Source organism: Alosa sapidissima, chromosome 12 (assembly GCF_018492685.1).
Source record: "Alosa sapidissima isolate fAloSap1 chromosome 12, fAloSap1.pri, whole genome shotgun sequence".
NCBI classification, from domain to species: Eukaryota; Metazoa; Chordata; class Actinopteri; order Clupeiformes; family Clupeidae; genus Alosa; species Alosa sapidissima.
In genome coordinates, this window is record NC_055968.1 from 25,935,108 (window position 1) to 25,951,818 (window position 16,711).

The 16,711-nt window shown below is 40.0% G+C and overlaps 1 protein-coding gene and 1 long non-coding RNA gene across 2 annotated transcripts in view; both read left to right on the forward strand.

Moving 5' to 3' along the window:
• The window catches only part of LOC121724887, a 178,772-nt gene that overhangs the window by 157,313 nt on the left and 4,748 nt on the right, over positions 1 to 16,711 (forward strand). The gene's annotated exons all lie outside the window — the stretch shown is intronic.
• Positions 2,281 to 16,070, forward strand: mef2b (myocyte enhancer factor 2b). The gene is made up of 9 exons (XM_042111760.1): positions 2,281 to 2,925; positions 6,495 to 6,575; positions 6,966 to 7,169; positions 7,682 to 7,810; positions 8,131 to 8,320; positions 9,457 to 9,590; positions 10,097 to 10,193; positions 10,811 to 10,919; positions 14,272 to 16,070. The coding sequence occupies exons 2-9, from the start codon at positions 6,522 to 6,524 to the stop codon at positions 14,573 to 14,575; spliced, it is 1,221 nt and encodes a 406-aa protein (XP_041967694.1). The 5' UTR covers positions 2,281 to 2,925; positions 6,495 to 6,521; the 3' UTR covers positions 14,576 to 16,070.

The following is a 16,711-nucleotide window of genomic DNA, read 5'->3' on the forward strand; positions in this document are numbered from 1 at the left end:
CTTTGATTAAAAAAAGTTTTTTTCCCTTTCTGTATTATTATAGGTATAATGATATGAACAAATCCCTAATGTTTTGCAGATAGTTTAAATTTGCTTGTCATTGTCTTTTTGTCTAAACTCTTTGGTGAACAGGGGAGTGCTCATTTGAAAAGAAAAAAATTCACAGTTATGGTGAAGTTGTTTTTCAGAGAACAGGTGGGGGGGGGGGGGGGGTTGCAACTCAGGGTTGGTGGTAAGGAGTGCAAGGCCAGCTAGATGCTGCTCTGAACAAGATAAGCTTGGTGCTTAAAAAAGACTATACAACGAAGAATTGCTCTAACATATGCACACTAACCATGGAGGCTATTTCTGAATCTGACAAGCTCACCACATGCTCAAAAGGTAGACGCCACTGATGTTGTCAAAAGCAGAAGTGAGAAGTTTCAGGAAAACACAAAACTTGTCTAATTGTGAACACTTTCCATAGGTTCCCTCATCTGACAGCAAAGACAAGCAAAAGTATCTCCTCTTATGTGCAAAACAGTAAAAGACCAAGTTGCATGTGTTATTGTCATTCATTACTTAAGTTAATGTGTTGTTAAGTCATCAAGATACACAATCATAATATTGCCTCAGGACTTACATGTATGGTCTTGAAAGTTCAGTGGGTCGTTCATTCATCTTTTCCCCTCAACTGAAACTATCTTCTGAATGCACCACAAAACTTGCCAGGCTTGGAAAAGTGGCTCATCCAGGATACTTTTGTGAGGTGGGAATGTTGTACAACAAGAGTAATGGAAAAACAAATAACCCAGAGCCACAAGGTTTTCATTCTTTTTCTTGCTATCGCCCATGTCCACAAATTTTCATTTTTTATTTTAGTGCTTAGACATGAATACCCTACCCCTGCATGGAAACTGCTGAGGACAGACATGTTTTATTGGTCAGGGAATTTCAGCAGCCTGATAGGAGGTTGCCGATTCTTACATCAGATGACTTGGAGCAGGAGGGCCCTAGAGTCTAACCTAGCTACTGTGTGTAAATGAGTTAATGTGGACACATCTACTAGAGAGGGTAATTATGGTTTGCAATGGGAATAGCAGATTGGGATGACATGTTTAGATGTGTTGACAGACATGCAACAGGTCCTAAAAACAGAACAGAATAATGTTTCCTAAATAAATGTGTGAGTTATTGCTTCTAAATATAACAATTAGTATGTATGCACGGCTCTGACCTCTCTTAGATGACATGGCCTGAAAATGCTGACCATGCTCTAGATTGAATTCCCAGTTTTTAAAGATGCAATGGTGTCGCCTCATGAAAGGTCCCAACAATGGCACAAATTTACCAATGTTTTATCTGTCCTTTGCACACTTTCACAAATGGTTCACAAATAGTGGTGCTAACTCTATTGTTGTTATTACTGTGGCCAGCGATCAGAACATGCATCATTTATTGAAGGATTATCTGATTGCATCCAAAATATCCTGTTAACTTTCATGTTTTTAAAACAATTATATCTATATTCTGACCATTGTATTTATAGCTGAAACATGTAAAGGTCAACAATTAAAGGTCAAGACATGTGTAACAGACCAACAGAGACAGATATGCCACAGCTTTATTTGTGCAGTATAGTGCTTGCTATCAGAAAGGTCTAAAGCAGCAATAAAATGTGCATCTTTAGAATCGTTCACTAATGCACAGAATGTAATAGAATAGAATGTTCAAACATGAAAGAAATGGACATATCATATAGGCTACTATTTTCTTATGGACTATTACCACCCACATTCACCCAATTTTACCTCACATCGGTCATATCTGCAGGTGTTCTGAGATGCAGCACAGATTTTACAGTTTAATCTCGTAAAACAAATTTGAACACACAGCTTATTTTCAATGACGGAGTGACCTCAGTTCTCATAGAAACTGAATGCTAAACTAAGAGCGAGTTGATGGATATAGCTCCCCTAAAAATAAATTAATCACAAACAACTCATGAAGACAGTGGCACGCTACACGTTCATGTAGCCTATTGCCGAGTAAATTGCCCATTCTTCAGTATCTTAGAGTGTCGCTTATCATTTAGTGAGTGAAACATTGAACTCTTTCACCATCAAATGGGGCATCATAACAGACTCTTAGAAATTTTGCCACAAACTAAATAAAGCGACTTCTGCCAGCTCGCACTCTAAAATGTGGTTGCAAAGTAAATTCACGTGAGAGAGAAAATATCTTAAGAAGAAATATGTTGGTGACAAGTGAGATGTTAACGTGTCATGAAATTAGCCTATAAAAGGACCATTACCCTTCCTGACAGCAAATATTTGCTCTTGTAGGCTATTATAGGTTCGCACCTCATAATTTCATCAAAACATCTTTCAGGATTCGATAAACATGTCTTTAAAAACCTATATTCAAAAACGCCTAATGTCAAACCAATATATTTGAGGGTTCATCTCATATTTTTATTCAGATTTTATCAGGGCGCAATTGTTCACGTTCGTTTGAAGATGGCAACGACAAAACTGACAAAAATACCAAATCTAACAATAGCGTCAAAGATATGCATGTCACACAGGCCTAGTCACTGACTCCTGACGAAAAGCTATTTAAAGTTCTAGACAGCCTTCATTCACTGGCAAACACGTTTATGAGACGCTTGTTCAAAATAGGCAGAAAGCGGCCTCCTGTAGTATGAGCGCAAACCCAGTGTCACCAAAGAGAGCAGCTTCCCGTGGTAGCGTGAAACCAATGGCCATAACGAAACAGACCCGTATAGAGCGCTAAACCAATGGCACAGCAGTGTGGGCGTTTCTTTTTCATTTACAAATAGACTGATGGTACAGTATGCGCATCTGGAGAATGAACACAAAGTCGAGCTTCAGTATCAGATCGAAGAGACAACTCCAAACCAGCTCACTCTGAACAAACCTCCAGGTAACACCTTCAAATTCGTCATGTAAAGGTAAAAGCTTGGTTCATTGGGCGGTTTTGACGGAGTAGCTTTACGAGTCAAAGCGATGGATGTGGGCTATTTTTAGACTACAGCTGGTTGGAGATAGGCAACCAGTGACAGGTGAGCTAGCAAAATGCAGTAGTCAGAAGTGGTGGAACATGGAGACGCATGGAGAACTGTATAAATAATATAATTTATGGTGTCAATTCTGGACAGTTTCCCCCAGCTACCAGAATCTTGTCAAGTTGGTCACATAGTTGCTGTTATGTGGGAACAGTATTGTCATAAACAAGTAAGGCTATCAATATTACAGCAACATTAGTAATTTAACACGGCATGGCATTAAGTAGATATGTAGGCTATGTGTAATTAGAATATTTACCTGGGGGTGACAGTTCTCAATAAGAAGGTCTTTGTTAGTATGTTTTAACAGCCTATTAGGACTTAGCATAAGACCATGAAAAAATACCTCATCTCTGCAATTAACTGAGTTATGTGTTGTAGAGAATTCTTGGCTATAACATTAGATGCACTCAAAAGCATTTCCTCAACCCAGTTATATCACTATTATTGCTATTATTGAATACAGCCTGCTGTATATGCCACAGCGTATCTTAAATAGTGCATTCAAAGGCTGATATATCCAATGAGTTGTTGAAATGTTGTCCTCAAGGCAGTGAAATAATCTGTTTATGTTATGCGAGCAAAGAAATATGTTGGCTTCGCCATGCTGTGTGCTTGATTAAGCCCACTAATAATAATAATAATAATAATAATAGCAATAATAATAGTATTAATAATAATAATAATAATAATAATAATAATAAAGTAAACTTAACCAGAACAATATGATTTTGCCAGACAAAATATGCTTTTAACTATACAGTTCACACTTATTATATCAATCTCTTTCAGGTTTTTTTAGAACAAGTGAACATGATTTTTTCCATCATAGATTATTTCTGTTATTACCTGTTAGTAGGCAGTTGTCAAAACATCCAGCTCAAGTTGGTATATTTTATCTCTGAAATTCTAATATGTAATCATCTCATGACAACTCTTAGGCAGGTCTATGTGCACATTAACCTTTTTTGTAAAGTGTTTAGAGAAATACAAGTCATTCTGTGAGATCTTTGGCAAGTTTGACTCAGTTTTGAGGTTGTGGACATTAGTATGCAAATAACAACACCCTGCTTTCTATTTTAGTCAATCTTCTGAAACCTGGTTTCCCATGTCGATGCAGCATTACAAAGTATCTTCTGTGAGAATGCCTCAGTAATTAATTAGAAAACATTTCCATATCCTTGATGATTGGGTAATATTTTACGATGAAAAATATAGCCTACTGTATATGACACAGATCTTAAATAGTGCAATCAAAGGCTGATTTATCCAGTGAGTTGTTGAAATTTTGACCTCGAGGCAGTTAAATAATCTGTGTTGATGTTATGCGAGCAAAGAAATATGTTTCTAAACTTTTTGGTGATGTGGTGTTAATGACAGCAAGGTTTACACACCAAGACTCAAATCTACTATTATATCAATCAAAATGTTTCTTTGTGACATAGGCATATTGGTGTAATAATTTAACAGTACAGAGTCAAAGTCAAGAGCAGGTACACATACACCTACTACATACTACAAGATGCAATCCTAATATTACATGGAAACATTTTTCTTCAGTTGTATTGTATACTTTCCTTCAGTTTATGGTAACACCTTAGACTGTATGATGAAACTGTTTGTTGTCAGAGTTGTCCCTGCCAGGCCCTGGGCAATTAAGACTCCTCCACTCCCAGGAGAGTGCTTGCCTGTGCGCTAGGGAGAGTGGGCTTGGGGTGGCTGGCCCGCTCTGTTTGTGTACTCTTTTCCACCAGCCCGGCCTCCGGGAGGGCATCAGAGGAAGTCACTGTCTCTCTAAGGAACAAGACCTGTGGCACATGCCGAGTCAAAAGGGAGACATGCAGTGCTGACAGTATTGCGTGATGCAGACGTGTACTAGCTATCTTCAGTTCCTTAAATATCCTACTGTAGGATATAGTGGGCAGCATGAAGTGCTGGTCTAGCACATTCAATCATTCATTTATCTTTGAAAGATGGCAAATGCTGCATCTGCTTTTAAGAAGTTCCACCATTTCCTCAATTGTTCCCTACGTACCATGTAGCCTGTTAAATGACTCCGCTACATTTGACCTGAAACTATTAGGTCATCAGAAGCCTGAATGCTGTTGCTCTACATGCAAATAACTTTGAAATGGACTTTTTTGTGTAGTCAAAAAGTTGAAGTGAGCAAAAAACCTGTGTGCGTGCGTGCGTACGTGTGTGCGTGTGAGTGTGTTGGGGTTTGGGGTGGTCAGACTGGTCATTCGTCTGTCCTGCAGGTAAACCTTGTGTCCACCAGAGTTAATTTGCACATTATTTGGCTTGTCAGCAACTGTCCCACACTGATACCATCACCTGAACAGTGACGCAACCAAAGCCCAGATCAGAATATACTTTATAAGGCAATACTAGTCAAAAGAGGTGGATTCCTCGCAGTCTCCTGACTCTGTGTGCCAAGACGGCCTTGGCTGTGGCGGGCACTTTCGGGGTCGTGGGAACACAGGCACCATATCCGCTCGCCATGCGGGTTTGATCCTATTTATAGCAGAGGTCATACATGTCCAGTATAAGAGAAATAGTAGTGGTGAAACAATCCTCTTGGGTCTCACATCAGCAGAGCAGTCACCCAGGACACAGAGTTTGCTTGTGGTGTTAACAGTGTGTTATTCTATTAAAACGTCATAATACCTTAGACACTAATTCTACTTCTCTTTAGGCACCTTATACTGGAGTAATTTTTGTTTGATGGAAAAGATTGACTAAAATATTCACTAAAATATCTAGACCTAATGAAATTATATTAACTGTACCAATACATTAAAATAACACTTTTGCCTACATAGGTGATATTGACAGAATTGCAATATTCAGACAGGATGCTTTAATTTATAGCTCAGTTATAAATCATATAGATGTAGTTATAGATTATATATAGGTTGTCTGCACAGTGTGTGTGGGGGGGGGGGGATTGCCCCTTCTGCCCAATTGTTTGTGTACATTCAGCTCATGAGAGAAAAGGGGGTGTATTGGAACATGTTATGTTCTTTTCTTTTTTTTGTGCACGGTTGTCACAACATTGCTTACAGTATTCTACCTTTAAATGGAGATGGCATATTTTTAACTATAACTTCCGGGAAAAGAAAATTAGGCCTGGGATAGTGGAGACTGAGTGGGTGTTAGCCGGAGCAAGGACTAACAAAAGAACTCAACAGCCTCTTCAGGTTAAAAATACATACCCCTCTATTATAGGCCTGGGGAGTGGGGTGATCAGGGATCCAAAGACAACATAAAAAAAAAAACACAGTAAATGGATCCACAGTTGAAAAAAAAAGATGAAATGCATTAATTCATGCAATTCTATTGTCATATGTTTTAAGCAGAACATTTATCAATGCCAGCCATGTCTAATTTGATGAAGAAATACATTTAAGTTACTGTATTTACACAGGTAGCATATATTCAGAAAAACAAAGCAATGGGGAGAAAGAAAATACAGATCTCACGTATTATGGATCAACGAAACCGGCAGGTAATTTACATATTTAACATGTGTCATTTTTTTTTGTCACACCACATTTTTCTGCCTTTCAAGTACAATTGAATTTATATAAGCAAGTTCACTAGCAAGTTTAAAAGAATGTATCCCTTAAGTGAGTAAACATTTTTCCTATTATTAATCATAACAACATGGACATGTACAAGAATCAAACTGCCATTTATTTAATTGTTTCTTTTTTGGGGAATTATGAAGTGCATAACACCCAAAGACAAACTGAAATAAATTGTTCAAACAAACTCTTAATTCATTGTTCCTCCTTTGTCAGTAAAGCCGCGCATAGACAGTATGCTTATCAGCCCATCTCAACGCTGTCTCAGCTCTGCCTCAGTGTTCTAAGTGCGAATTGATGTGGTTTCTTAGGTCACGTTCACCAAACGCAAGTTTGGTTTGATGAAAAAGGCGTATGAGCTGAGCGTGCTGTGCGACTGCGAGATCGCCCTCATCATCTTCAATAGCACGAATCGCCTGTTCCAGTACGCCAGCACGGACATGGACAAGGTCCTTCTCAAATACACTGAGTACAGTGAGCCTCATGAGAGCAGGACCAACACAGACATCTTGGAGGTACAATGCCACAGACAGTTCCTTTTCATTGTGTGCCTTTTTTTTTTGTAAATGCACACAATTATTAAAATGCTCTTAACCTCTCCATTGCATATGTACTACTAAATATGTACTGACTATTATACAGTCAGTGGGACCACCTGTGACATACAGTATGTTTGCTATTTGCATTTTGTTTGTGGCTTGTCAAGGTCTCTTGTCAAACAGACATGTCAATGTTCTGGGCTCTGTCTGTAGGAGTATGTGGAGTGTGTGGTTCTATGCATAAGATAGATACAGTATAATCTGTCTGATAACCAAGGACAGCAGACAACTCTGTCCCGGTGGGAGGCTTAGTCTGACTCTGACTGTCATAAAGTGCTTATTACTTTGACTACTGAATGCATCCTAATAATAGGACTCTTTTTAGGCGCTATGCATTTTCCTCTGAACTCTGCATATGTCAAATGCTATTCCACATGAATATGGATTTAGTGGAGAATATTTAGAATTATGTCTCTATGCTGCTGCAGACGCTGCGCAGGAAAGGCCTAGGACTGGACGGAGCCGAGGTGGACAACGAGGACAGCATGCAGATGGGAGGGGAGAAGTACCAGCTCAGCGAGGGTATGGACCTCTCAGTGGCACGCCAGCGCTTTTACGTGAGTGCCACTTAAAGACGCATAGAGCACAGTCGGGGCAACAGCAAGGGTCATGGGTTTCATGCCCAAACAGAACAATACCGTTGAAATGAGAACAAAGATGAAATTGATATGGAAATGCTGATATTTGAGTCTCTGAATGTAGATATGTAGAATGTAGTTATATGGTTGTCAACTATTTTATCAGATGTTGTGTTTTATTGTCGCAGTTTTTTGTATTGTCTGGTGCCTAATGAATTTGCTGTTTAAACCTGTACCAATTTTTGTTTCTTCTTAACATGTTTCAGTGGCTTTTTTGACCAGTCTTTGTGCCTGCACAGGCCCCCTCCCTCCTCCCAGCCGAGGCCCAGGCACTGATGAACTCCGGCTGTGAGAATGGGTACCCCAACGTCTCCAACTCAGGCTTAGGACCGCACCGGGCCCCGGCCTTTAAGCCTCTCGGCCACAGATCTGGCACCACCAGTCCTGCTGGTCCGGCAACCCATCCGGGTTTCATCACACCACACTCAGGTGAGAGGCCATCCGGATCCTCTCTTTTCAAGGACCCATACCCATAAAGTTGACTGATATTAAGCAGATGGCTTTATCCAAAGTGACACAGACTCCTAACGGTCAATTGATTGTCATTGATTGACTGCTCCACCATGCTTGTGAAGTCCTTGGAAGATTGTAGAAACAATCATTTTCTACCTGCTTGTATACTTTATTTGTAGATCTGAAAGAACAATGACATGTTTGAACTGCATACTACATTGCACTTTACGTAATGTATTCACTTTACGTAATTACATTATGTTGCAAACATAAAAAAAATCCTAGCCCCCACATTAAGAGTCTGCTACTGAGCTTACCGTTAGCCACAGATAAAACCAGCCTTTGTGCAACACAGCTAAACAGCATACAAATGTAACGACTGACCACCGCACTCTTTGAATTATACTAATAGAAAGCCAGCATGCAATGGCTTGAGCCTGCTCAGTTGGGTGCTCGCTCACAGGAAGTCTCAGGGTGTGAAACAGGCCCCCCGCCACTCCTCCATAGCTCTGCTAGGCGGTGTGAAACAGCCAGCCAAGGCTGATTTGTGGTTTCTGCGCTGAACATCACACCTGCTGGACAACTTGTCCGCCTCACACTTCACATCACGCAGCTATAAGTTGTCTTACATGGGAATCCCAGCGCAATCATATTTAGCGCATCGTGTGGTTACACTGGCACAAGACTGCTGCTTAAAATGTTTTAAGCATACAGCACATCCATGTTACAAAAGCCTTTCAGTCTAGACAAAACAAACAAAGCAAAAGTACAAACATTTAGAAATGTAGTTTTTTTCAAAATCTATTATATTTTCTGCTAAATGATAAAAAACTAATAATATTGAATGTATCCTGTAATAGCTCTACAATCATCCTATACTAGCAATTGTACATGCTACACATTAAAGTGCAATAAGAATCAATCTTATCTGAGGCATCACTAAAGCCAGCTGTGGTGAACAGATACTGCTTCAACAGATCAGTTAAAAAACACTTCTCTTTTAAATGAGCGAGAGTGCACATGGCAGAGAGCTTGCGAGTGAATGAGGGAGTGTGTGAAACAGAATTTCGGCCACATCTTGTTTTTCACTTCCCATGTGTGCTTCTCTGAAGGCATTGGCTACTCGATGTTCTCCCATGGCAACATGAGCAGGGCCCTGGAGATGAAGTCGTCGCCTCCGCTGAACCTCGGCGGGGACAGTCGACGCATGGAGGCCCCACCTGGAGCGCGCTCCAACCTGACCAATGTGAGAGACGCAGAGAAAACCGCGTTTTTAGATTCCTCCACCAGCAGTAGCACTGCCTGTTGATATAATTGTCTTGACGACCACTACAGCCAGTGCTTCTAATACACCAAATTAGAAGCGTGCTGATGATACCATTCACACACTTCACTCTCTCACACATGCACGCAAACATGCAAACACATACACACACACCACTGCTGCAACTACCTCAGAGCCTCTACAGTGGCGATCCCTATAATACAAGCTATATCAGAAACTTCCTCTACTCACACATGAGGACTTTCTTCATTGATACAGAAACTCTTGTGTGATCAGGTGTAGGTGCTTTACAAAATGTTCATCATTAATGATCAAGTTACTACATTGAAATGACTGTAACCAGTGATGTAGAAAATACTATTATACTACTAATACTTTTGCAAACATGCCATTGGAAGTTACTGGTGTCCATTGTTGCTGGTGGGTTGATGTTATGAAGTAATACACAGATCTTCTTACCCCTCCAGAGAGTGGTCTATCACAGCATGCAGCCTGGCAATCACATGGTGTCCATGGGGAAGACAGGGCTGCTTGGTCATGGCCTGGCCGGATATGGACCCCCTGGTGAGCCTCTACTCTCCAGTCATCATCACTTGCATACCCCGCAAAAACACTGCTAGAGAAGATTCTTCAATGTCCCTGTTCTTCTTATGTAGCTCTCTGGATGGTTGATTTTGTGTTGATGTCTCAACACTGTCCATTCCTGTGAATGTATAATTCATTATTGAGTGTTTCTGAGAATATATTATTTATAATTCCATGAATAGAACCCAGTATTAAATACATACCAGTGACTAATTGTAAGGAAATTATTATTATCATTGTATAACCATTTGTGTAAGCAGAAATTGTTGTGCTGAGATTTAAGAACAGAAAGTTCAAGTTAAGTGTGCACCCAGACACACACAGGAACTGAACCCTGTCTGTGTAGGCGTGTGGTTATACAATGATAATAATAATTTCCTTACACTAATGTTGTCCCTAATGGCAAAACTAGTTGGCATTGCGGGTGCAGGGCCTTTGGCATGTTGATAGTAGTGACTAGTGATAAAGTCACTTACTCTGGATAAAAAAATGCATACATGGCTAAAGGTATAGTGAAGGTAATAACATGAATGACTGAATAAATGTTAGTGTAAGGGTAAAATAAAGTCAAACAAGACTGTCTTTGTCTGTCCTAGAGTACACGCGCCCAGGTTTCCCTCACTCTGCGAGTAGAGAGCGTGGATCCATGGGCCCCTGGCAGCAGATGCAACAGCACGAATCTCACCTGCCTCATATTAGCCAAGGGTAAGACAGACTCTTCCAGACTATATCTTGTGGCCTAAATTATTTTCTTTAAGACATTAAAGGCAAGGCAAGGCAAGGCAAGACAAGTTTATTTCAAACACTGAGGCAATTCAATGTGCTTTACATAAACATAATCAAAGAATAGCTAATAATAGTAAATAAAACCATAAAAGGACAAATAAGAATAGTTTTAAAGTACACAATTAAAAGTCATAAAACATATCTGATGAAAAGTAAATGCATTTGAACAGTTTGGTCATAAGTCTACATTTGAAACAGGCAACAGTTTAGATCTGACAGCAGATTTTACCAACAAATATTACCCCTGTGATCTGAGAGGTCTGGAAATTGTGTATTGCTGAAACATGTCAGGTAGTTTGGACCCATACTATTTAGTGATTTACAAACAAGCAGCTATGCTTTAAAGTCAGTTCTGTAACTTACTGGAAGCCAGTGCAGGGATTTAATTATTGGAGTATATCGTCCATTCTTTTCATGTTTGTAAGAGCTCCAGCTGCTGCATTTTCTGTCATTTGAAGCTGTTTGATGGTCTTTTTAGGAAGGCCTGTGAAAATCCCATTGCCGTAATCACCCCATGGAGATAAGATTTTTTAAAATCATGCTTTGACATAATACCTTTTAGTTTGGCAATGTTTGTGAGGTGATAACAAACTGATTAAGACACCAACATTTTGCACATTCAAATCACGTTTTTTTAACCTTGTTAAAGGAATTATCCGGAGTAAAATGCACTTGAGATCAATTTGCGGATGATTGGGAGTACATACGTTGAGTTGACATCAAAATCATGTCATTCAGATGTGTTTTGAGAAAGTTCGATTTTATCGTTTTTAGTCAAAACTCGTTAGCCTGGAAGTGACCCGGGCATGTCATTTCGCCGCTACAAAACGCTATTTTTATACCTCTTCTACAGTTCCAAACAACATTACACTTACGTGGTAGTGAGTAGAGGGTCCCTAAAGCCAAACCGAAGTATCCCGAGGTCTTTATGTGGTCGGATAGAGAGTCCAGAATGAATTTCATCAAGCCAGTACCTTTCTGGAAATGTTGCTGCTGCAGCTGCCATCTTTAGGGGAAAGTCCGTACTGGCTTGATGAAATTCATTCTGGACTCTCTATCCGACCACATAAATACCTCGGGATACTTCGGTTTGGCTTTAGGGACCCTCTACTCACTACCACGTAAGTGTAATGTTGTTTGGAACTGTAGAAGAGTTATAAAAATAGCGTTTTGTAGCGGTGAAATGACATGCCCTGGTCACTTCCAGGCTAACGAGTTTTGACTAAAAACAGTAAAATCAAACTTTCTCAAAACACATCCGAATGACATGATTTTGATGTCAACTCAACGTATGTAATCCCAATCATCCGTAAATTGATCTAAAGTGCATTTTACTCCGGATAATTCCTTTAAAGGTGCAAGTCAATGATTTTACAAAAATATTTGTCACATTCATCAATCATCTCCTCACGACCACTAGCTGCCATTCTGTGAGTACACTATAAAAAAACGGTCTCTGTAGGCAGTCCAGGCTCCGGAAACTGGAAACAAACAGAGTGGGGCAGCCTGTCCCCAAAACAAAAACAAAACCATGCATGGAATTTCTCTGGGAATACTGAAGGTAGGGGTGAGCTACCTCTGGCGTGTTTTATTTGGTCCTTGGTTAAAATATAAAGTTGTTTTTTTTTTTGCACAAAAGCGTCTGCTAATACATTTATACATAAACAAAAGCACAAACAAAACTTCCTGTGAAATCTCTGACTGCACCTTTAACATGTTTGTCAGATGTTTTACAAGACATCATGAGCGAAATAGCATTTTCATGAAAATCCTCTGAGCGTGTACTTTCTGAAGAACAGAGAGAAAGTTTCAGGGGTGCAATAGACCACTGGAGTGTCTTTAACTGTAAGTCTTTCCTCCTTACCAAATACAATTATTACTTCCATTTTTTCCTTGTTTCGCTGAAGAAAATCCAGTTGTGTCAATGCATTGACAAAGAGATTAAAGGGGACCGTATAGATTTGTCCAAACGGGAGCATATAAAGGTTGAATAATAGTGGCCCCAAGATTGATTCCTGGGGGACACCACAGGTTGAAGACATTGGTGTTGAGGTACAGTTGCCACTGGCAATAAAGAACCTCCTTGTCAACCCAGTGTTCTAGTCTATGTAGTAATATGTTGTAATCAACACTCAAAGGTGTCAAATGCTGCACTAAGGACAAATAACACTATTATGTTTTGCCTGCATTTGTATTGAGGCATTTAAAACCTTTAAAACCTGCTGTGGTTGACGCATGGAAAGCTGACTGTAATCAACATTATTCAAACCAACTGTTTCTTTGTTAAGAGGGCGGATAGTTGATTAAAGATGGCAATAAATAGAAAAAAATAAATGGTAGATGGGAGATGGGCTTGTAGTTTTGACACCCAAGTTTTGAGTAGGGGTTTTTACGACAGCTGTTTTCAGAGACATGGGAAATGTGTCAGACTGCAATGATATATCTACCATTTCAAGCATATCTTGAATCTTGAAAAAACAGATTTGAAAAGGTTGGTAGGCAGAGTGTTCAAGCAACATGTGGAAGAGATTTTGTAGTGGTTTTTTTTTCGTAGTCCATCAAGCTAAATTCATAAAGACATTAAGTTGATTTATCCTATCTTTGTAGCTGTGGTTTCAGATGGGTTCAAATGAGTTATTTGTGATTGAGAAGATATGTTCATTCTTTACCCTTTAAAAATGATCTTAAAGGACCTTATTAGTTGAGAGAGGTTCAGGTGCTAATTGTGAAGGTGGATTTGTTAATTTCTTGACAACTGAAAATAGCACTCAAGTATTATTCCTATTTCTACTGATGATGTTAGAGAAGAAATATTAGCTAGCTTTGCATATTTCATAGTTATATGGAGCTCTCTTTATGAATTTGATAGTGGACCTGAAGTTTGTTTTTGTGCCATTTTCTTTGCCTTCCTACACACTCTTTTTAGTAGTTTAACCATTAGATTTGGATCATACAAACCTACTTAGACACTTAACATTGAAAAGACCAAAACTGTTTTATGCAAAACAAATCCAAATATATTTTGCTTGTCATCATGATCCAGTTTACTACCCTGTTTTCTACTAGCAAGGGTTACCCACCCACATTACTGTTCTAATGAGTTAAGTAAGTCACTTCAGTGCTAAATATGGTAGATTTAATTATATGTATTCTTATCATAATTGTAATAATTCATTTTAATTGTCCTTTCACACACTATATGCTTTAGTTGTCATCTCCATGGCTTAGGATGGTAATTGATGCCCTCTCTCTGCACTCTTGCCCACTCCAGCATATCCGTGGGAGGGTACTCCCAAACCTCCACACCCCCGTCTCCCTCGACCTCCTCGCTCAACCTCAGCATCAAGTCGGAGCGCGCCTCCCCCGAGCACATCAGCTCTCCGACCACACCCACGCCACACCACATGGGGCCCTGTTCACCAATCAGCGGCCACCCTCCCCACGAGGGCCACTCCGCCATGGGCAGGGATGGCGGCACCTACCCGTCGCCACACCTCGTGGCCAGGAGCCTATCAGAGGAGAAAGGGGACCCTCCTCTGAGGCAGATAGAGAGCAATGGTGGGTGGCAGAGATAACAGAGGGCAGGTATCCCAGCTACCTCCCCACAGCAGCCACACATATCTGTCTACACAGTGGGTTGGGTTAATGGGGCTGGTAGTGGTATGGGCAGGCTTACACCACAGCAATTATTCTGCAAGCTCTTGACGACAGACATGGGCTTTTCAGTGGTATTTTTTTCGAAGGTGTGTTGTGTGGAATACGGAGTAATGAGCCCTGCGAGGGGTTGATGCCACTGAGGGAGGGACCTACAGAGGGACCTACAGAGCTCCATAACAGTGTTCCCATGTGAGCAGTGTGCAGTAAACACAGTGATCAATATTTCCAATACAACTCAGAGCGCAAAGATGAAGGTATATGTATCATGTATAGGTCTCACAATTGTTTTTTTTTGTTTGTTTGTTTAAATATATATTTTGCTCTCAATGACCGTCAGTGGTGTGCAACAATGCCTTCCAAAACAATGTGCTCAGATGGTGAAATGGCAACAAATGTATTTCTGTGTGAAAAAAAGAGAATAATTTAATGAATATCAGTGTCTTTCTCAGGGATTTTCCATATTCTGAAATGGTTTAATCGAGAATGAGCATAGTATATTTTGTCTTCTTTTTCTAAATGTTTTATACTCTTGCCTAAATAATTAAATACAAATTCCTGAATTTGAAGGAAGACCAAAGGTATGTCTTTAGGATATAAGCATAAGTACAGCTTTTTGTTTTGTGTTAAATTTGTGTCTGATGCAAGTTGTTATCAATGCGGGAAATGTAACCTGGAGGGAGAGATGTATATATGTTAGACAAACATGTCGATGGTGGACAACACCCTCTAGCGGTAGGGATGAACAGTTCCTCGCCTTCAAGCTATTTTGGACAGCATATGCCTATTTGAAACCTGCTATGATGCTTGCATGCACTTTAATGTTTTGATTTTAAGGTTTTGTTTTAGCCTAGGCTGCAGTGTTTTGCTTTCAGTCTGGTCATCTAGTAAATGGTGCAGAGACGTATCGTTATGTTTTCCCTTTTTCACACGTTCTTCCTTGTTTTCACATTGTAATCCATCCGGTCTGTTTGCAACCCATAATTTACTTTTCCGTGTTCGGAATGGAGGGGATGTAATAAGACTGTTTCACGCAAAATGAAACTGAAAAGTCTCCAACTTATCTTGAATTGATTGATTCACTGTATTGTCCGCTAGGGGTCACCATAAGTCGATGTATGTAACATGTGAGGGGAAGTAACAGGGGTTCTGATTACATGGGATTGCCTCGGGACGTGTTTAAGAATTTATGTGTATTCGTTGTAATACAGTTTTACCATGTCAAACAGACACTTTTGCCCTAATAAAATGTTCCTTTTTCTTACAAGAATGTGTTTTTCACACATATGTTTATCACAGGGTCATTATCTGTTTTGTTTATCTGATTGTAGGCTTGCAACATTGATTTAATTTCTGACAATACAAATACAAATGTGTACCGTTTACAATTGTACTGTAATTACCAGGCTAATTGTAATGATTTATTCAGGTGTAATATGCTGCACAATACTGTTGCATATGGCCGGGTGGATGTCGCCTGCAGGCTACTTGTAGTGGGCTTAAGCCTATCCTACTGCATCATCAAAATCATTCTCTGCTTACTTGTGCTTTCGTAATCGAGCAATAAACATTTCTAATTCCATAGCCTACATGCCAACTTTGGCGCACAAATTTTTAAACTTGAAGCACACATTGGTCTTCGAAACCACGACTTAGAAATAACTGAAATTATTCCCCCGACAGACACGCCCCTCTGTCCCGCGATCAACGGTGAAAAGAAGGCTGCGGGGGTTGCGTCTGGGCTCGTCCCTAGAGAACGGGGCAGTCTGCAGGCCACGTCTGAATAGTCTGCCCCCAGTCCCAGCAACCATGAACATCGTAGATGGCATTAGACAAGGCCTCCAAAACACATGCACATAATTGATGTGATTATATATGTCAACTATGTCACCTTCTTCATTACGCCGCGCTCTCTCCCAGGCTGGCAGCACCAACATCTAGAGGTAGACAGTTATTTAAGATGTCTAGTGCATCTAGTTGTATGCCTACATTGGTAGGCCCAGTCCTATCAGCAATTAAGCCTTTTAACAATATTAGTTAATATGTTGTAGTATCTA